This window comes from Magnolia sinica, chromosome 9 (assembly GCF_029962835.1).
Source record: "Magnolia sinica isolate HGM2019 chromosome 9, MsV1, whole genome shotgun sequence".
Lineage (NCBI taxonomy): Eukaryota > Viridiplantae > Streptophyta > Magnoliopsida > Magnoliales > Magnoliaceae > Magnolia > Magnolia sinica.
The window spans coordinates 53,488,981-53,512,388 of NC_080581.1; the positions used below are offsets into that span (position 1 = coordinate 53,488,981).

General features: G+C 38.5%; 1 protein-coding gene across 3 annotated transcripts in view; it reads right to left on the reverse strand.

The window, feature by feature from the left end:
• The window catches only part of LOC131255442 (GPI ethanolamine phosphate transferase 1), a 110,938-nt gene that overhangs the window by 66,744 nt on the left and 20,786 nt on the right, over positions 1-23,408 (reverse strand). For all 3 annotated transcript variants that reach the window (XM_058256160.1, XM_058256159.1, XM_058256161.1), the window contains one exon: positions 18,605-18,760. In XM_058256160.1, the coding sequence (XP_058112143.1) occupies positions 18,605-18,760 (156 nt within the window). The remainder of the gene's footprint in view (positions 1-18,604; positions 18,761-23,408) is intronic.

Consider the following 23,408-nt stretch of genomic DNA (forward strand, 5'->3'; position numbering starts at 1 on the left):
TGCGTGGTGCTCTGCCGAAGTTTCAGTCCTCCTGCAGGGCCAGATTCTGAAAATCTACTATAGAGAAAAAACGGCTGCAATAGAGGACGGATTTGAAGCGTATATGAATGTAGGAGGAGAAATATGGATGGAAGAAGGTGGGGGCGAATCGGGATAGGTGTGGCTTCGCACCATGGTAGTCAGCCCTTCGAGGAAGGGAGGGTTTCGCACCCAATTGAATCTGCACAACTCAGAAATTTAGAGAAGCAAAAAAACGCAGCAATTTTATTAATCTTCATTGAGAAAAAAAAACTACAAGGGGTGCCTATTTATAATAAAACCCTATACCCAAAAACTCGCGCCATGTGCGCAACCTATTACTTGGAGACGAAGTAATAAAAAATAACAACTAATCAAAGCAATCTAAACCGTCCATGATATTCCTAATAACAATAATAAGCAAAACCCAAAGTACTAGATCAATTAGAATAGTGGGCCACGATCATGAGAACCCAGGTGGGATTCACATGACTATAGGGTCCACTCCAACGAACCAAAACACAATCCTCTAACTAGGAGGCCCTCCATAGACATTGTTATTGATCCAGATCGATGGTAGGGCCCTCCTTGCGTACGTGCGTAGGGGGGCATGCATGTGCACGTAATGTCCCCATCAATTCTCCCCGGCTGCGAAAGTTTCGTCACTGGCGAAACAAAACTCCTGAACCGCTCCGAGATATCAGGATGAAGTCTCTGAAGCTCCTCCTCAGCGAGCCACATACTATCTGAAGCTGGGCGTGACTTCCACTTGACCAAGAACTTTTGAAATCCGCCATCCAACGTCGATACTATCTGATAGTCCAGAATATTCTCTATCTCCTCTTTGGGTGTGGGAAGGATAGGTATGGGAGGTAGAGGTTAGGAAGATGGGTCGGGAGGGGGCCATGGATCAAGGGAAAGGTCTGGGGAATGAGGATGGTTAGGTGAAAGCCCGGACAATGTATCAGTGGTCTCCTGAAATGCAACTAGATCCTCCACATTGAATGTGAAACTAATTCCCATGGAAAGTGGAAGATCTACCACATACACATTGAGACCGTTTCGTTTTATAATTTTGAATGGTCCGGCGCTACACGCGTATAATTTACGAAGGACTCCCTGAGGGTACCGCTTCGACCTGATGTGGACCATCACAGAGTCCCCTACACTGAATTCCTTGAATCGTTTATGTTGGTCTGTAGAAATTTTATAATGTTTATTACTAGTAGTAATCTTTCGCCTGATTTCTTAATGCAATGAGTGAATGTGATGCGCAAAAGACTCTGCAGACTCTGATGGCCTATGGGACAGAGACATAGGGACAAGATCAATAGGTTTCCTAGATTTATAACCAGTAACGACTTCAAAAGGACTTAGACCTATGGACCTATTGACAGAACTATTAAACGCAAACTCGACTGTAGGTAGTACAGTGTCCCACGTCCTAGTGTGTTGTATATCCCTCATAGGGGAAACTCATCTGGTAGATCATTAGGAAAGACATCACGAAACTCATCCAATACCGGAATGGCCTTAGTAGGTAACACTACACTAGCCTCTGGTGCACTCTCTCTAGCTACAAGGCCGTACATATCATACCACTCAAAAAGGTGGACCATGTCTGCCAACCAATCTTGAAAAGCTTTAGGGTCCAAGTGACCATCAAACGTAGGGGCATCTACTCTAACTCATTTAAGAAGTTACGCATCGGGGTCATAGTGGTCTTGATGTGCCTCAAGGGGTGGGTGCACAGGTGCGCGCCCATAACCGATTCCTTGGCCACCTCTATTCCTTGGTCTATCCTCCTGACCACCTACCTGAGATTGGGCATCTTCCCCAGTAGTGGGGTTTGCCCTGGTGGAGGTCTCTAGTTAAGTAATGCGCACATCAAGTTTTTCGAAGCATTGGTCCATACGTTGTTCCAAGCGCCTACCCAAAGACTTAAACTGTTAGGTCAGCTTGTTCATTGACTCTTACAATTGCTCCATGTTTAGTATAGGGTGTAAGCCAAAACCATGACCCGTACGTGTGGGCATACAAATACTAACTCAATCTAAAGACCTTCTACTACAACTATATGCGCCTAAATAGGACTAAATGCTCCTATAGGACTCTATATGGAGAAAATGACACAATACTAAATTTTCAGCAACCTATTTGCCCAAAAAAATCTATCAACAGAAAATCCAGCAAAGAGATATGCGGATTTTCTGATAGCAGAAAATTCAGCAGCCTATATCAGAAATTATGGACCTCTAACTTGATGCATAATGGACACAAATAAACTAAACCCTAAACATGCAATGCATTCCCCTACAAGAACCCTAATCTCTGATACCAAATTTGATGCCGGATATGAAATTCAAATGTGATATGCAAGATTTTCAAGCTTTAAATCACACTAGTTCAGAAACAATTACACAAAATTCCACATCCCACACAAAAATTCAAGCATTTAATCAAGGGGAATCTTATGCGGATCCAGGCCTACGCATGCTAAGGCTGGATTAATCAAAATTATAGACCAAACAAGAATCAAATGAGGGTAAATTCATCCACACATGCACAGAAATAATTTTCCCAATTCAAGGGATTCAGAAATTTCAATTCGGGGAACCCTAAGGTTAAAGAAAGGGCATAAAATTAAGGATTTGAGTAATTTATGGTCAGATTTAAGGATTTTGGGTGAAAAAGGAGTGAAAGAGAGGAGAGACGAACCAAAGAAGTACCGCGCGTGTAGACAACAGCAATAGCCTAGACGCACGTGCGTGGAAAGGGCATAAAATTGGGGATCTGAGTAATTTAGGGTTAGGGTTAGGGATTTGGGGTGAAAGAGGGGTGAAAAAGAGGAGAGAGACGAACCAGAGAAGTGTCACATGTGTGGACAGCAGCAATGGCCCAGACGCACGTGCGTGTGATCCCGGTCGCACTTGTGTGGGGCCCACTATTCAGAAAAAGGCCACCTTGGCCCTGGTCGGCCAAGGGTGAGCTCCAAAACCCCCAAATCTCAGCTCGATCCGATGCACAGTTTGTGCATGGTGCTCCGCCGAAGTTTCAATCCTCCTGCAGGGCCAGATTCTGAAAATCTACTGTAGAGGGAAAAACGGCTGCAATAGAGGATGGATTTGAAGCGTATATGAATGTAGGAGGAGAAATATGGATGGAGGAAGGCGGGGGCGAATCGGGATAGGTGTAGCTTCGCACCATGGTAGTCAGCCCTTCGAGGAAGGAAGGGTTTCGCACCCAATTGAATCTCCACAACTGCCCGTAACGGCACAATTTTTTTTTTTTGCCAAAAAAATATGAATAAATATGGATTAAATCCGGAATATTCTAAGCATTCCAAATATGCATTCATTTATAAATTGGAACATGTTTGTGGCGGTGTAACGGTCCACTCTTTGGTGAAAATTTGTATCGGATTATCTTATGAATTTATGAACCAGATAACCTGAATTTGACTACAAAATTCATATATTTAATTTTCTAACTATCTACTATCAATGATAGATATATTAGAATGAATGTAATATGAAAATATCTTACATTTAGGTGTTTGCAATTATTTTTGAGGGCCAAAATTCATGCGTAAATAGAAAAAAATATAAAATATATATAAAATGGCACCCCAAATCTGTAAAATACACATTAACATGTTCTACTATGATTAACACATCATATGACATCATTAAAACAGCAAAAGAATCATTAAAAAATGATTTTTCGAATTTTCAAAAAAAGGGCCGAAATAAATGCGTAAATAGAAAAAAAATATAAAAAAAATATAAAATGGCACCCCAAATATGTAAATTGCACATTAACATGTTCTACTATGATTAACACATCATATGACGTCATTAAAACAGCAAAAGAATCATTAAAAATGATTTTTCGAATTTTCAAAAAAGGGCCAAAATTAATGCGTAAATAGAAAAAAATATAAAAAAATATAAAATGGCACCCCAAATCTGTAAAATGCACATTAACATGTTCTACTATGATTAACACATCATATGATGTCATTAAAACAGCAAAAGAATGATTAAAAAATGATTTTTCGAATTTTCAAAAAAAGGGCCAAAATAAATGCGTAAATAGAAAAAAATATATAAAATGGCACCCCAAATCTGTAAAATGCACATTAACATGTTCTACTATGATTAACACATCATATGATGTCATTAAAACAGCAAAAGAATCATTAAAAAATGATTTTTCGAGTTTTCAAGAAAAGGGCCAAAATAAATGCGTAAATAGAAAAAAATATTAAAGAAATATAAAATGGCACCCCAAATCTGTAGAATGCACATTAACATGTTCTACTATGATTAACACATCATATGATGTCATTAAAACAGCAAAAGAATCATTAAAAAATGATTTTTCGAATTTTCAAAAAAGGGCCAAAATAAATGCGTACATAGAAAAAAATATTAAAAAAATATAAAATGGCACCCCAAATCTGTAAAATGCACATTAACATGTTCTACTATGATTAACACATCAAATGGCATGATTAAAACAGCAAAACAACCATTAAAATTTGATTTTTCGAATTTAAAAAAAAGGGGCCAAAATTCATGCGGGAGTAGAAAAAATATTAAAAAATTATTAAATGGCACCCCAAATCTGTAAAATGTACATTAACATGTTCTACTATGATTAACACATCATATGACATGATTAAAACAGCAAAACATATTAAAAAAAGTATAAATACCTATTTTTGACGAATTTCTGAAAAATGGCCCACCGAGCTTTGATTCAAAAAAATCTATGATATAATGTGTTTTCATCTCAAATACCTAGCTAAGGTTGGTCGAAATTAGTAGTAGAAGGAGTGAAAAACAGTTTGGAAGCAAAAGGTTTCAAAAAAACAGCAAAAAATGAGCTAAAAATGAAAAAAAAAAAAGTTACCGTTACGGGCCCGTAACGGCCCGTTACGGCCGTTACACCCCGTAACGGGCCCGTATCGGCCGATACGGGTACAAAAAATCGTATCGGCCGATACGGCCCCGAAACGGGTAACGGTTCGCACCGTTACCGTTACGTATCGGCCGATACGGCCGATACGTAACCGATTCGGCACACCCTGGGCGGGGGCGAATCGGGATAGGTGTAGCTTCGCACCATGGTAGTCAGCCCTTTGAGGAAGGAAGGGTTTCGCACCCAATTGAATCTCCACAACTCAGAAATTTAGAGGAGCAAAAAAACGCAGCAATTTTATTAATCTTCATTGAGAAAAAAAGACTACAAGGGCTGCTTATTTATAATCAAACCATATACCCCAAAACTCGCGCCATGTGCGCAACCTATTACTTGGAGACAAAGTAATAAAAAATAATAACTAATCAAAGCAATCTAAACCGTCCATGATATTCCTAATAACAATAATAAACAAAACCCAAAGCACTAGATCAATTGGAATAGTAGGCGATCATGAGAACCCATGGTGGGATTCACATGACTATCGGGTCCACTCCAACGAACCAAAACGCAGTCCTCTAACTAGGAGGCCCTCCCTTGACGTTGTTATCGATCCAGATCGATGGTGGGGCCCTCCTCCTTGTATATGTGCATAGGGGGGCGTGCGTGTGCACGTGATGTCCCCATCAGAACTTCTCCATAAGGATTTAGTAAGACCAACTAGAACGGAGAGTAGAAGTGTTCTGGTTGTAGTTGATGGCTACACTGATATACTTGGGTAGCCTTTCTAAGAGAAAAATCAGATACTCTTGAAGAAGTCAGAAAATTTTTAAAACGTATCCAAACTGAAAAAGAGTTATCTGTGGTCAAAATTATAAGTGATCATAGTACCGAATTTAAAAATAGCAATTTTGAGAAATACTGCAATGATCATGGTATATCGCATGAATTTTCTGCTCCAAAAACACCTCAACAAAAGAGAATTGTTGAAAGAAAAAATAGAATTCTTCAAGAGATGGCAAGCATAATGCTAAATAGCATGAACCTACCAAAAACTTTATGGGTTGAAGCTGCTAGTACTGCTTGCTATATAATCAATCATGTTTATATTAGAAAAGCTAAAAACAAAACAGCTTATGAATTATGGTTTAATAAAAAGCCCACAGTTAAATATTTTCGAACATTTGAAAGCAAATGTTTTATTTCACGTGACTGAGAAAATTTGAGAAATTTTGAAGCCAAGAGCAATGAAGGAATATTTATAGGTTATGCTCTAAATAGTCGGGCATACTGCATTCTTAACAAAAGAACTGGGGTGATACAAGAATCTATAAATGTTGTGATAGATTATCAACGAATCACACCCAGTCTTAATCAAGATGATGATGATGATGTTAATTTGATTAATATATCTGACTCTTCATCTAAATCAGACAATACTGAGTTATAGTTAGTCAAAGACCATCCGACTAATCAAATACTTGGTAACCCTCGCACAGGCGTTCAAACAAGAAGACAACTAGAAAATATATGTAATCATGTCTGCTTTACTTCTCAAATTGAACCGGGTAATGTAAATGAAGCACTCGCTGATGAAAGTTGGATTAATGACATGCAGGAAGAATTAAATCAATTCATTAGAAATGATGTATGGTATTTGGTTTCCAGACCTACTGATAAACATGTGATTAGAACTAAGTGGATTTTAAGAATAAAACTAATGAAATGGGAAATATTATCGGAAATAAGGCACGACTGGTTATATAAGGGTATACTCAAATAGAATGTATTGATTACGATGAAACCTTTGCACCAGTTGCGCGCCTTGAATCTATCAAATTGTTTATTTCGATTACATGCCATAAAAAATTCAAAATTTATCAAATGGATGTAAAAAGTGTGTTTTTAAATGGTGATTTGAATGAGGAAGTATATGTTGAACAACCAAAGGGTTTTAAATATCCCAAACTTCCAAATCATGTTTACCGTCTTAAAAATGCTCTTTACAGTTTGAAACAAGCTCCCACAGCATGGTATGAGAAATTGATAAAATTCTTACTTAGTCATAATTTTGTTGTTGGTAGTGTTGATAAAACTCTACTTGTCAAGAAATATAATGATCATATCCTGATAGTTCAAATCTATATTAACGATATTATTTATGGATCTACGTACGCTAACTTATCTATTGAGTTTGTAGAACTAATTAAATCCAAGTTTCAAATAAGTATGGTCGGCAAACTAAACTATTTCTTTGGATTACAAGTTAAACAACTTGAAGATGAAATGTTCGTTTCACAGACCAAATATGCATTGAACCTTGTAAAAAGGTTTGGCTTTGAGAATGATAAAAATTTCGATACTCCAATGAGTACAACTCTTAAACTCTCAAAGATGAATCAGGTAAAAGTATAGACTCTCGACTATACCGAAGTATGATTGGTAGTCTTCTGTACTTAATTGGTAGTAGACCTGATATTGCATTTAGTGTTGGAATATGTGCTAGATATCAATCTGATCCTAAAGAAACGCACTTAACTACTGTTAAACGGATAATCAGATATGTCGCAAGTTCCGTGAACTTAGGTCTATGGTATCCACATGATACGTCTGTACAAATTGCCAGATATACAGATGCAGACTGGGCAGGAAATGTTGATGATAGAAAATCTATCAGTGGTGGATGTTTCTATGTTAAAAACTGCTTAGTATCTTGGCTCAGCAAGAAACAAAATTTTATCTCTTTACTGCTGAAGTTGAATATATTGCAGCAGGAAATGCTTGCACTCAGCTAATATGGATGAAAAGAATGCTAGCTAACTATGGAATTACGCAAGATACAATGACTTTATATTGCGATAATTCTAAGTGCAATTAATATCTCTAAAAATCCAATTCAACATTCTCGTACGAAGCATATCGACATACGTTACCACTATATTCGAGAATTAGTTGAAGACAAATCTATCACGCTGGAATACATTCAAACTAAGAAGCAACTTACAGATATATTGATTAAGCCGCTTGATAAAGTTAAATTTTCAAATTTAAAGCATGATATTGGATTATGTATCGTTAAATAATTATTTTATTTCTTTTTATACATTTATGTTTATGTTTATTTTTAATAATGAAATGCATGAAATGAAAATAAAATTTTAATTAAAATTAAAAATCAAAATTTTTGGGATTTTTCGACCAGCCGAGCATGGGCTCGGGCTAGCCGAAGATCGCGCGGATTTGACTCAAAAAGGGGAAAATCCCCAAATTCATTTCATTCTTCATCTTCTTCCTCGGCTAGCCGGTGCCCCATTCGACCAACCCATCTTCCAAGCTCACTTGTAAGTGATTTATTTCCAAATTCCTTCTAGTATTTAGTGGTCTAATGCTAGAAAATCATATTTGAGTAGATTTTTCATCATTTGAAACCCTTTTTGTTGTGGGTTTTGATCCAAATCTGATCTACTCTTTTTCTTTGATATTTTTCTTGTGCAATCTGATATGGAGCATAAAACTAAGAAAATGGCTCGCAAGAATCGTGTCGGTTCATCTTCTAGATCAACCCCTCTTGGTGTACAGACCCTATGGACACCAGAGGATTATCCGGATTATGTTCAAGACTTCCAAAAAAGAGACTCATAAAAAAATCTGTCAACTTAGACCACATTGCTAGGTTTGGTCTTGTTCCGATTCTCTCCGAGGTTGGATGGGAACGCATCTTGAGTTGGGGTGGAACGGCTTACCGGTCCATCAAGCAGGGCATGTATGCGTCCAATTGTGATGTTTCACTTGAGAATTTAACATTCTCAATTAAATTTGTTGAAGAGACGTTCACAATAACGCCGCAAGTTTTTTCAACATTAATGGATATAGTTTGTGCGGATGATGGAATACCAATCGCCACATTGTCAGAGAAGATGTTAAACTCTGAAAAACAAGCCATCACTAGTAAATTATGTCGCTTTAATGCTGAATGGAGATCGGGTAATGCCCTTCCCATTAATCAAATGCTCCCAAAATACTGAGTATTATATCGGATTTTCACGTCTAATGTGTATCCTTGAGCCGGGAATAAGACTGATCTTACTCCCTTCATGCTTAGAGTATTTCGCTCCATTGTATCTGGTATGTGTGTCTGTCTCAAGGTGTCCCGTATCGGTATCGGTTGGCGTAACGGTGCCCTCCGAAACCGATACGGATACGAGGGCGTAACGGCGATACGGGGGCGTAACGGCCCGTAACGGCGCAATTTTTTTTTTTTGCCAAAAAAATATGAAAAAATATGGATTAAATCCAGAATATTCTAAGCATTCCAAATATGCATTCATTTATAAATTGGAACATGTTTATGGTGGTGTAACGGTCCACTCTTTGGTGAGAAGTTGTATCGGACTGTCAGATTAATTTTTTAACCAGGTAATTTGAATATGACTACAAAATTCATATATTTAATTTTTTAAATATGTAATTTATATACTTAACATCTTGATATCATTTCTCCCAATAGTTCTTTAAAAAAATGAAATTAAATTCAGGTAGATGGCGTTGCTAATTTGGGGCTGACTTGGAGGACCAATTTATTCTCCAAATCAGCCTCAAATTCATGCCATTTATTGTCATTATCCCACTTATAAATTGGTGGACATTTATTGGATAGTGAATCATAAAAATAAAAAAAAAAATCAAAAGGCCCTTAAAAAATAAAAGTTCACAAATTAACAATTAAAACTATTCAAATAATTTGATTTTGGCATTGTGAGTTAGCAATTGCAGTCCATAATTTAATTGTCAAATTTCAAGTTAATATATGTCTCGTGTACAATTTTTTAAGGCTTGAATTAGGAGGGACTTGGATGTAAAGTGCAGCACACGTGTCAAAGTTTTTTGGGCCTCACTCGTGATGAATGTGTTATATCTACACCATCCATCCATTTTGCCAAATAATTTTAGGGCATGAGCCCAAAAATGAGGCACATCCAAAGCTCGGGTGAATTGCACCGTAAGAAACAATAATAATTAAACATTCACCGTTAAAAATTTATTGGGGGCTAGAAAAGTTTTAGATCAAGCTGGCATGTGTGTTTTCCCTTCATCCACGTCAATATGACCCAATTAATATGTTAGATTGAAAATAAACATTACAGTGGATTTTAGGAAATTTTTAATGGTGAGCATTCTGTAACCACTATTTCCTATGGTGTGGTCCACCTGAGATTTGGATATTACTAATTTTTTGAATCCTGACTTAAAATGACGTGGCAAAATGGATGGACGATATGGATAAAACATATATATTATGGTGGGGCCCACTCGGGTCTGATCTGATTGGATGGAAAATAAACGTTACCGTGCGCCCTACAAATTATTTAACCGTGAAAATCATTATCCCTGCTGCTATTTTTGGTGTGGTCCAGATGATCTCCTGATATAATTCATTTTTTGGCGGGTGCTCTAAAATGATCTCTGAAAATAGGTGAACGGTGTAGATGTAATAAATACATCACTGTGGAGCCCATATAACTTTGATCTCCTTTGAACCGTTCGTACAACTCGGAGCTCGAGGAGTGTCAGCGCTCGTCTTTGCGTGACACGTACCTACAGCAGTCACCGCTGCAAATAAAAAAAAAGAAGGAGAGAGAGGGAAACGAAAAGAAAAAAAGAGGGAAAGAAAGAAAAGAAAAAAAGAGGGAAAGGGGGGAAGAAGAGATTGAGAGAGCGAGAGAGAGAGAGGAAGAAGAAGAAGAAGAACAGGAAGCAGAGCAGCCGCAGCTGCTCGAGAAGAAGAAGAAGAAGAAGAAGAAGAAGAATTTCCAGGGCCCGTAATAGCCGTTACGGGTCTGTAACGGCCGTTATGGCCCGTAACGGCCCCGTAACGGCCGTTACGGTCACAGAAATCCATAACGGCCGTTTCGACCCCGTATCGTGTAACGGGTCCCACCGTTACAGTTACGTATCGGCCGATACGTAACCGATTTGGGATACCCTGGTCTGTCTGCCTTCCTTAATCCGTTACATCATCATTCAGTTTCGCTTGCATCCTAAGCACGGTTCGATTCCCATTGCTCATCTCATGACTTGCATTGCATTTCACTATAATGTTCAAATTCCTACATATGAGGCACCGAAATCCGAACTCTCATTTAATAACTCTAATCTGAATATGATGAACCTCACCCCTCTTCCTGGCCAAAATGAAGAAGAAGAGGAAGCACAGCCAGCTGCAGACACCACCATGGAAGACATTTTTAATGAGTTGGACGATTCAGATGATCCAACTGATTCCGACTATCATCCCTCTCTGTTTGATGAGAGAGTTACTACACTAAGGAGAAAGTAGAATCCTTGCATGTATCGCAGACTTCATTGGCCCAAACCCGAAAGTCTACAATGAAGTACAAGAAGAAGTACTTCCATCACATCACCTGGAGTTTGAGCCAAAATGATCCCTCGATGCCTGCTCCTTTCTTCCTCTGGGTCGAATTGAGCTAGATTACCTTTATTTTTCAAACTTATGCTGGTTATGTACTCAACTTTATTTTGTGTTTGTCTTGGTACATTGGATGCTTTTGCTAGACACTTGCCCTTTTTATTGATGATTTCATCTGCTTACCTTTATTATTTCATATGTTTGAAAATTTCATATGCTTACCTTTATTCTCTTACTACATGCTCTTTTTATTCATCTTATTCTTCCTTTGTCAACTTGTGACAAAAAGGGGGAGAGATATGCTAGTATGGGGGAGAAATGATATCAATGCTAGTAATATGCAATGTTATAGTATGGGGAAGAGAATGTAGGAGAGCATATATAGAATGAATGGCATGGATGATGCTATGTGTATGGAATGTATGAAATGAATGCAATGCTTTGTGTATGGAATGGTATATGTGTATTTCACAGGGGGAATGCCAGTTGAGCATCATCTGCTGGTGAGCTGAAGATTTCAAGACTTCAGTTTACAATGACTTCAAAAGATGTGTGTGATTACATATTAGTAATGTTAAGTGTTTTGTCATGAAATTGACAAAGGAGGGGATTGTATGTGCTAAAATGTTGAGCACACATAAGTCGTCAAATTTCGTAAAGACAAAACCACTTTATAGTAGATCTTCAAGATCGGTCTATGTTCAAGAGAAGATCAAGCTCAAGATCAGTTTATGTTCAAGAGAAGATCAAGCTCAAGATTGGTCTATGTTCGAGAGAAGATCAAGCTCAAGATCGGCTAATGTTCAAGAAAAGTTCAAGCACATATTCAAGATGAAGTAAGAGATAAAGATCGAGGTTAAAACCAAGATGAAGTTCGAGACAAAGATCATGCCAATTTGAATAAGATATCTGATATATCTCAGGTGGTATAAAACCCTAGAAAGACCTTAGGACTAGGTACTTTCAAATTTGTTTAATCATGGATTTTTATACTCATTTTGCCTGGAATTCGGTCAGCCTAACTTTTGGTTCGGTCAGCCTGAGCTTCCTCGGTCAGCCTAACTTTAAGCCCGAAGTAAATAACAACTTTTGTTGTAAATTCGGCTAGCCCGAATTTTGGTTCGGCTAGCCTGAGCTTGAAATTCGACTAGCCCGAGAAAGTTCGGGTCAAATTCCAGCAGCTTCAACTTTTGGAATTCGGGGGAATTCGGCTAGTCGAAGGTCAAATTCGGCTAGCCGAATTGTGCTGTTCAGCCAGCCGAATTTTGGATAAACCTTATCCCGCGCAATCAAAAATCCGTTGAACCAAATCTGCTGAACTTAGGCTAGTCGAAGCCTGACTCGAGCTAGCCGAAGTTCTAACTTCTTTGCCTATGAATTGAGTTCTTCCCTCGTTCCGAATTACACATGTTAATTATCAAAATTCTTCTGCAAGAGAGAAAGAAGCTCAAGTTATTAGCAAGCTATTGAACGGTATTTATAATTTATTTTAAATAGCTTTTTCAATTCTCTTTTATCTTAGATCTTTCAAGTTTAATCTAAAAGAGTAAACTATACTCATCTTTTGAGATCTAAGAGAATTGATTTAAGTAGCTTTTGGGTTTAACATAATTAAAATCAATAGAACCCTAGACTCTTTCTATCTGACAGAATACGGAACCATCTACATTCAAGAAAGAAGTCCTTCTGCTACAAGCTTCTGCTACATCTTCTACGGGGAAGATAAGTATACCTTCTTTAAACTCTTTTTAGATTTTTCTGAGATCTCCTGTGAAAATCTCAGTTTAAGGTTTTGTCTGAGATAGCTGGTAAAATCTCAGTTTGGGTTTTTATTGTGATAGCCCATGAAAATCACAACGAATTGTATCGGGTTATTAAGGTGACCCTGTGAAAACCTTTTCATAGTGAAAGCCAAAAATACGAGGGAAGTAATTTTGGGAGTGGAGTAGGTGTGGTTGTTTTTAAAGCACCGAACCACTATAATTCTTTGTGTCATGTGGTGAATGCCTTATTTCTTATTTGTGGCGGATTGAATGTATTTAATTTCAGTTGTGTGGTGAATGTTGTAATTCTTGAATTTACTCTTGCAAGTTTGAGGTTTTGATTTTAAAGAAAGCCAAGGAATTGTATCAGGTTATTGTGATAGCTGGTAAAATCTCAATTTAAGGTTTTGTCTGAGATAGCTGGTAAAATCTCAGTTTTGGCTTTATTGTGATAGCCCATGAAAATCACAAGGAATTGTATCGGGTTATTAAGGTGACCCTGTGAAAACCTTTTCATAGTGAAAGCCAAAAATACGAGGGAAGTAATTTTGGGAGTGGAGTAGGTGTGGTTGTTTTTAAAGCACCGAACCACTAATTCTTTGTGTCATGTGGTGAATGCCTTATTTCTTATTTGTGGCGGATTGAATGTATTTAATTTTAGTTGTGTGGTGAATGTTGTAATTCTTGAATTTACTCTTGCAAGTTTGAGATTTTGATTTTAAAGAAATTCGTGAAATAAGGTTGTCCTGCCTAAAACGTTAGGTGAAGGTTGTCCTACGAATTATTTGGAATCAAGGTTTCAATACTATAGCAACTGAAATATTTGTTTTAGTTGCATATTCAGCACTTGTTTCGATTATTTGGCATTGTCCTATTCACCCCCCCTCTAGGACATCGTAAGCTCTCATTTTCAAATTCTAACTACAGATTGGTTCTCAATGCCTTCATAGTATCTTAACTCTCCATGGGGGAAAAAAGAAAAAAAGAAAGAACAAGAAGCTGCGAAAGGTAAGAAAAGTTTGTTTAAATTCATTTTTCTTCCGATTGGCAAGAAAAGATGTAGAAATCCATATCTACACGTGAGTTCGATGAATTGACTTGGATATCTTCTTCTTCTTTTCTTTTGAATGGTGATTTCAAGTTTAAATTTCAATTTTGAAGGTACAGGAAGAATGTGAACATGAGTGTGTCTACCGTTATGGACAAGGGAATGGCTCTAGACAAATGTATCACAGATATAGATATGGATATGGAAACTTCCAACAACAGCCAACCAGTGCCACTAGGATGGGAGTTACTTTGGTGGTTACAATGACAACTTAATATCCACCAATTAGCATACCGGTGCACATTGTTGGGATTACTATCAATATCTTAGAAGGCACAAGCCTAGTATCATAACTTCATGAGCTGGGAACACTACTACAGTTTGTGGAGCAGAAGTATTATGGATGCCCCATACGAATAGGGAAGATGACTTTGAGCCAACTCATTAACTCCATGTGAATCTGAGACCAATGTTTTCTTCTTCTTCTTTTCTTTTTCTTTTTTTAGTTCTTGTCTACATTTTGGGTTTTGTTGCTGGTATTTTATGACATTTCAATCACATGAATTCATTTTGGACATCATTACATCACGTATGGCTAATAGTGCATAGCTTGTCTCCTAAACAATAAAACTATTATGCTTTTCTTGTAGTGTTTTTTTTTTTTTTTTAGTAACTGAAGTTTTTTAAGCGAAGCACCAAGATGGTGCAAAAGCTACAACGTGAGCAAAAAGAGCTATAGCTCAAAAAGAAAGAAAAATTACAATCTATCATTGCCTTTAATATAGGCAGCCCATTCCACCACAAGGGTATTTGCCATGTTAGACATATCGCTTGCCAATGAACTCAAATTCCAAAAACATCTTCCATTTCTTTCCCCCCAGAGAACCCACAGACCGGCCAGTATTACCAATCTCCAACATACCCTTCTATCCTTCCTTCACATGACACCATGCCAAGTGAAGAAGTCCTCTCACTTTCTGGCATCACCCACAAAACGTTGAACATGCTTAATAGTGTGCTCCACATTTGCTGAGCCTGATAGCAATGCATGAATGGGTGGTCAATTGTTTATGCATCCCCAATGCACATGATGCAAATTTGGGCAGCACCATTGACCTTTTTCTGTAGGTTATCCACCGTCAATACCCTCTTTCTCCCAACAAACCAAGCAAATGCTACCACTTTTGGCGGGGCCCCATAGGACCAAAAAAAAGGAAGTACAAGCATGGCCCATCCCCATTGCCGCAAGGCGGATCAAATTGTAGAAGTATCGGACCAAGAATTGCCTGGATTTTTCCGCCTACCATTGCATTTTTTATTTGATTTCCAATTCTGGGGAGCATTTGGAGGATCCCTTGAAGCTTGCTTTTTTTTGGTAGTGTTTTGAGGTCTAAGTGTGTAATCATGTCTCTTGTCACTTCTCCTGAAATTTCAATGAAAATACCACCATTCTCCACAAGTTTCCCTAATATTCCACGCAAATTGTGATACATTACACTATATGACATTTCCTGATGTTTCCCATGAAATTTTCATATACCAAGCATGTGATATTGACATCGTGAACACTAACCCTGACCAACAACATGGGCCATGGGGTTAAAAATAGGCTCATTCATTACGACCACATTGACCATTAACAAGGCTGAATTGAATTCCAAAACAAACAGAATATCCATCACAATAGTCCTCGTTGGGAAGGAAGAGATACCACGGATTCTGAGAAGGAAGATACTTCCTGATCAAGAAGGAGACGCAATAGTCCTTCAAAGCTGGAAAATGAGACATGGACATCAACAGATATAACAAAAGACTTATATTTTTATACAAGAACATTGAAAGCAAAGAGAACTTTGTCCTCATTGGGAACTTTATATTTTTTTTGTAAATATTAGGAACTCGTTGCTGAAGGCTTTCCAAAGCATGCATGTAGACTTACGTTCGCCTATAAAATTTCAAATAGAATCACACGTCAGAGTTTGGAATTTGGAATTAAGTTGAATTAAACAAGCCCCCGAAGCCTGAGAGACCTTTCAAAAGAATGCCATGCATCACAAGGTGTTAGGGCTAACCATTTGAGCTATCGTGTCCTCAATGAAGGTATGCACTATTCCAACTTCGTAGTAGTTTGTTGGCTTTAACCCAATTGAGATATGTTGTGTTAGGTATTGGAGATGAATCATTAGTAAAGAAAAAGAAAGCAAGCAAGTGAAGGAATAGAGCAATAGACGTATCCTAATCCAGTCAAGTCAGAAGTGGGTTGGTTGGGTAGATGCCATTCAAAAAAGACAAGGGGGCGATCTGGCAGGTGGCGATGAGACGAGTCAGAAGATGATCGAAGAGGAAAACGATGAGACAAGTCAAAACCGCTTCAAAGAGAAAGAGTTCGAGACAAATCAGAAGGTGTTCAAAGAGGCTCCCTAAGGAGATCTTCAAGAGGTGCACCACTAGGTTGAGAAACGTATCCTTGTTCTCTAAAATCTCTTCACAAATCATTGATAACTAGTTTTCTCCATTAGAATTTATTATCAAGTGAAGTGATCATATGTGGATTACTAACTAATGAAAGCACCAAACATTTCGTTTCCGCATCAAGAGCTCAAAACCTGTCAAAACATACAAATTAATTGTAGCGGGACAATGCTTAAATTTTTGGGAAGGCCCTAGCATGTGCAATAGCAATACCAATGATCAACGCATAGATGTATCGACCAAAATATCTGTTGGTAACTTGATTTTATCGGTATCACACATAGGCAATACGAAATCTCAAAGTATTCACAAAATTTCCATGCATCAATAATCATATCGTTATTAGAAGGATATATTGAAATATTTGAGATATTATGCAATTATTGTGTGATATTTGTGAAAGTTTGATGATATATTGTCGATATTTGTGTGGTAATTGCGATATTTCAACTGAAACCAGTATAAATCATTAAAAATCAGAAGAAAAATAAACAAAGAAACATTTTTTGCGCAATTATTTTTGAGTAATCTCTTTGTAATTGTGTTTTATCAACTCCACTTGAGTTGCTTCGCATCAAATCATAAATTTGGTAGAGAAACCACAATCAAAGAGGTTTTTTGGACCATAGTTTTGTCCAACATTGTATTCTTTCTTTGACTAAACAATTGCAAACTATTGTGCATAGTTTTTTTTTTCCTGTAGTTTTTTGTGTTCTAAGTGTGTAGTCATGTGTCCTTTTTTTATGAATCATGTGTCCTAACATATCCTGACATTTCATTGAAAAATTCCACCTTCTTTCCTGTACTTTCCCAATGTTCCCCCCTCAAACAGCAATACATTACACGATACAAGGGATATCTCCTGATGTTTCCCACTATCTTTATGATTGCAATGCATAGGGCGATTTCAATATGGGAAAGAAAGTATGTAGAGAAACAATCACATACACACTGGAAGCAAAATTCCATTTATATAATACTCAAAAAATAACTACAAAAGGAAAGAAGTGTGTGCATAGGAGTTTGCAAGCCCTATATGCACCCCTCCAGACACACATCTACACACAAACAAGGCACATGTGTAGACATCCGATCAATTTAGCAGGCAGGAACCATCATGCATATCATTTGACCAGAAGCTCAGGCCAGTTAATTATCATGTAGGCACACATTCATGGAAACAATGGACGGTAATAAAAGTTGCAAGGTTGTTTGCAGTCCATTATTTCATACATGTGTGGTGTGCTTGATAGTTGAATGACCAAAGATTCCATCTAAATCATTTACATGACGTCCCACATGTTGCAGGGTTCAGATGTCCCTCTCACATGCCACGTCAGCACAGTATCTGCAATCTGTGTGTAGAAAATGAGGAGAGGTGATTGTGAGGTTAGTGAACCTAAAGGGCATAATTTAGGAGAAAATAGCAGCTGAGACAGCACAGATTTATATGCATACAGACAAGATAAGCGACAATACACAGATATTTAACTATGCTCAATCACATCACAATCAGGACACTGGTACCAGTAGTCTAGGATGCATTGGGAAAAATTCACCGAATCAGATGGCATTAATCATTGTGGAATAAAATTAAAAGTTAACACGTCAAACACTTCATTATAAAATTAAGTATGCATATCATGTTACGAAGATTATACATGTACCATATCCTTGATTTTCCCCAATCAATTGGGATAAGGCTTAGATGATGATGACAATGATGATCCGCATTTTTTATTTTTTTGAGAAAAGAATTGTATGCCTGTTTCTGTATCCATTTCAGTATCCTTATCTGGGTATCATAGGAATAAGTATGGGCACTTTAACTTTCACATGAAAGGGACATAATTAACATGTTATGTCCAATTATCCCATTCCAAGGTATTACTTATCTGAGCCATTTTCCAAATACATCACAGCTCATGTTTGAGATTCTGTGAAACTTACCAGATGCAAAGTCTTCGAATTCATGAGGATATGTATTCCAGGTGCTATGTGGCAAAGCACTGCAGAATATCGGAACAATATCTGGACTACCAAAAGCAAATGTGTGCCGACTCCGGTTGAAAACAGAGTCAAATTCAACAGGATTAGCTTTCCATCCTGCAAATGGCATGAAGTTATCTTTAGTTGCCAGGACAAGTTGCTGAAGAGGTTAGAATTCTGAAGGAATTAGTAGCAAGCAACACCCAAAAAGCAGAAAATATTAAAAACAAATCAACAATAGTTCTGAAGGAAGATTGCAAATTTGTGTCTTTAAGAGATGGCATGGGTGGAAGCAAGTGCTCCAGGTCACAAACAAAAGAAGACCAGCATACGGAAATGCAAAAACTACAAAGAAGCCAGAGGGAAGAAATATTACATTGGTAGAGTGATGACTGTTCCAGGCGCAGTGGTTCAACGGATGTTGCAGTCCAACAAACATAAAAGATTTGAGAACCAGGGAAATCATGAGCATAGTAGCATACAAAGAACTAGCTAATGAAAATACACCAGACAGTGCAAACGGCAGACAAATAATCAAACTACAACGAAGAAATGATGACATTAAGACATCATCAGAAAGCTCGAAAAGATTAGAAAGTGCACAAAGAAAACTGGGGAGTGATTAAGTCTTCCCCTTCCTATGGACCATACTGTAAATAAACTTTCTCATTCACTTTACAAAGAATGACCAAATGACAGTTAGATGAAGTCTAAAGATCTCTCTTCTTTCTTAATCAATGAAAAACATCACCAAGATGGGACTATCCCCAGACAGAAGCATCCTACAAAATAAATACAACTCCACACAGTTGAAATCAGAAGGCAGCTCTAAGGATTGCAAACACACTGACATTGGCATTAGGTTTTCTACATAACAGAACCACCAAGCAAGAGCCTCAAGGGAGAGAAAAATATTAGTGATCCCAACGAAAAAATCCTGGATTCAAAGAGGAACGTATACTCTCCTAATCAAGCTGAGAAAGTCAAGTCTAAGGCCTAGTGGGAAGCATGAATTCTATATACCTGAGTGTTAAAGAAGGGGATTCCTTGGACTATCATACTTAATACTCTCAATATTTTAAATCCAGCTTTAGACCTGTATGGATGTCCCATCTAGAATCCAGACATTCTGAAACCCATGGCAACATCACACATGATCATGTATGCCCATGCAGCACTTGCACTGTAGCCACAAAGGCTCCACAAAACCTCCAAAAAAATAATAATAATCCCGGTTATAGTGCATCTCACTGCTGATTGCCATTGCCCACTTTTTTTTCTTTTGAGAAATAATGGAAATTCTATTCAAACGCAAAGGGAACGATTGGGGAAGAGACAAGTTCCCTCTACAAAGAGAAGATCTAGAAAGAGCACTCTTCGTCAAAACATCAGCAAAATTATTCACTTCCCTGTCAACAAGGGCATCTACCCTGTACACGAAGTGACAAATTTCTTGGAAAATAAAGGTATGCTTCCATGTCCCATTGCCACCCCAATATGCCCAATTTATGACATTAAAGAACTCTCCTTCAACAATAATTGGCCTAGAGAACTTAGAGTGTATTTGCAACACTTATCTAAGAACGACAGCTTCTGCTCTAGTCATGCATCCCCATGACGCACTTGCTCATGCAGCTACAAGGGGCCCACAAAACCTCCAAAAAAATGCATGCCATCATTTGTTCACATAGGCCTCGTGTTTTAGAAATAAAGTAAATTTTATGCAAACATAGAAGGATGCAGCTTAGGGGAGTGTGAACAAGTTCCCTCTACACAGAAGATCTGAAAGCACACCTCTTCATCAAAACATCAGCATCATCATTCACTTGTCTGCCAACCTCAGCAAACAAAATGTTTAGCATGGAGGCAAAGTGACAATTTTCATTGAGAATAAATCTGGGCTTCCATGACTCAGAGCCACCCTTAAACACTCAATTCATTGCATTCATGCCATGGGCATACCTTCCACATTGATTAGCCTGGAGAAATTAAATTATATATGCAGCCATTCTCTAAGAGCTAAAGCTTACAGAATGTATTTGCAACCATTCTCTAGGAGGTAAAGCTTCCAGTCAAGTCACATCCAGTTCTTTGCATCGGCCTCATTGCAACAAGGCATTACCATTGAACGATCCGTGTTGATGGACCTTGGATACTAAAGTAACCCCTTCAATTGGACTAATTCTCACCAAGGAGCGGCTCCATGCTGGTTAACTTACGTCTTGATAGGGTATATTCCAATACCGCTTGGAGAATGCTGTTCGCCGAGCATCAATTACACATCACCCTATTGAGGGATCTGATCATCGCCCCATAACCCTCAAGACGTAACGAATAAAATCTGGAAACTAAGGCCATTTCATTTCAAAGCAATGTGGATTCATCATCTTGGCTGCAGGAAAATCATAAGGTCCATCTGGGGAAATCTATTTGACAAACCACAAACACTTCATTCTCTCCTGGGAGTTACTGCATTGGAACTGCAAAAATAGAACGGGCACACTTTGGCCGTACCCAAAGGTGCATATCAACCCTGAAGGAGCAAATCAAATGTGTCAAAAGACAAGCCCAGATGGCTCATCAACCTATGATCTAAAGGTTATGAAAAACAGCCTTACGGTTGACAATCATAAGGACTTTTGCCTTCAAAAGAACCACAGGGCTCGAAAGGTTTGAGTGGATTAACTCAAGACGGGAGACTGCAGCAAAAAGTTTTTCCTACACCACCACGAGCCAGAAATCGGATATCTTCCATTCAGAATGAGGATGAGGTGGATTCAAAACCAGCACGAGGTGGAGGAAGTCATAGTCAAGTACTTGAAAAATCTGTTTACCATCCACCCTCAAAGGGAAGACAACACATGGCAACAGAGGTACAAGTCTGCCACCATCTCCAAGCCCAAGCAAGGCAATATAGCCCTGCTAAGTCCAATCACCCCTGAAGAAATTAGAGAAGTTGTAATGGCAATGCTACCCCTCAAAGCTCCAGGGCTAGATGGATTTCAACCAATCTTTAACCAAAAATTTTGAAAATGGGTCAGCCAAAAGTTGTCAGTAGTTTCCAGAACTTCCATGCTACCAAGAAAAACGAACTTACTTGGTCCTCATCCCCAGTGATCAACACCCCACAACAATCCAGCACTATTGACCAACTTGTCTATGCAACACCACATACACAATCATAACTAGACCCATGGTGAATAGGATGAGAACTCTTATGGCCAGGATGATATCCCCCATCAAGGTACCTTCGTCCCAACTCATCAGATTCAAGATTGTCATCATTGTGAACGAGGCCTGCCACCAAGGTGTTCCATAACAGTAATGGCGGCCACAACGGCCACCACCATTACCATTATGAGACAAGCCGTAATGGTCATTACGGCCTTCATATGTTACAGCTGTTTTACTTTTTTTCTTTTTCTTTTTTTTTTCTGTTCTTTTTTTTTTTAATTATAACAGAACCATTATGGGGCCATTATGGGGCTGTTACACCCTTTTTCTTGTAACAGCCGTTACAGCCATTTCAAGCTGGTAATACGTAAAAGCCCTAGGGTCCGGTGTCCTCACCTTTGCTACAATGCCCATGGCCACACCCTTGTTGGCCATGGCCTCTTTCCAAAGAGCCCAATCACCTCTCATCTCCTCAACGTGCTCCCACAGCATGTTCAGAGTCTCAATCATAGTGGTCTGGAACACCTCCCTTTTCACGGCATTGAGTGTCGGCTAATGCATTTAAGACACCTAGCATCTCCCCTTTGAGTCCCTCGAACACGTCATTGAGCTCAACCATACTATTACCCATCACATCCAACTTCTCTTGTCCATTGCCCACAGCAAGCACCACCTTCGCAAGATGTGCCTCCAACAAAGCCATTAAGACATGAGAACTCTCCCAGTCCCCCTCCATGACTTGTTGGCACCCTCCTTGCACTTGATTGTTGTTGATCACCTCCAAAGCCATAGTCTCTCTCTCGCTCATTCCACAAGCATTACAATCCCCTTCTTAACCTTGCTCTGATGCCACTTATCCCTACCCAAGTGTAGACCATGTGGCACTCATCTCACAGTCCCATTGTGAATGAATCAGCCTTCCTCACATGCACAACCCACGTGCTAAGTGCCACAACTCACTAAAAAGCAAGGGAGACAAGTGTATGGAAGAACACCTTGTATTTCACTAGAACTCTCAAAACTAGACCTTCTCTTGGATGCTTTACAAATGAGGGCACCTCCTTATATAAAGGTAGGAAGACTCTAAAACCTACAAATGTATGGCTAGGATTGTACCGCATGGCACTCAATCAACAGTCAAGAATTATCTAGAACATTTTTAGAATATTCAACACTTCTTTACACAAGACCCCACTACAATTCTATAGAAAGTTCTAGAGATCTCTACACAATTCTACCCCATTGCACACAATTCCAAACCTCTCCACACTCTAAAACTTTCTACAATTCTCTACACCCTTCTACCATTCTCCACAACTTTCCATAAACTTCTACTCTATTCTAGAATTCTCTACACTTATGTTTAAAACATCTCCAATGTACATGATGAGTATAAATTTGTCAAAGTCCATGATTTAGGCCCATGGGAATGATCGGTCCTTGACAGTACGATGAATAGAACCTTTTGACCTGGATGAAAGTGTGCCAGCCCATTGATATAGGGGGCTAGGCGACTAGGAGTCGCTCTGCTAAACATCATGAATTGCACTTCCCTTAACAAGCTCGGATGGACACTCCTAAAAGAAAAGAA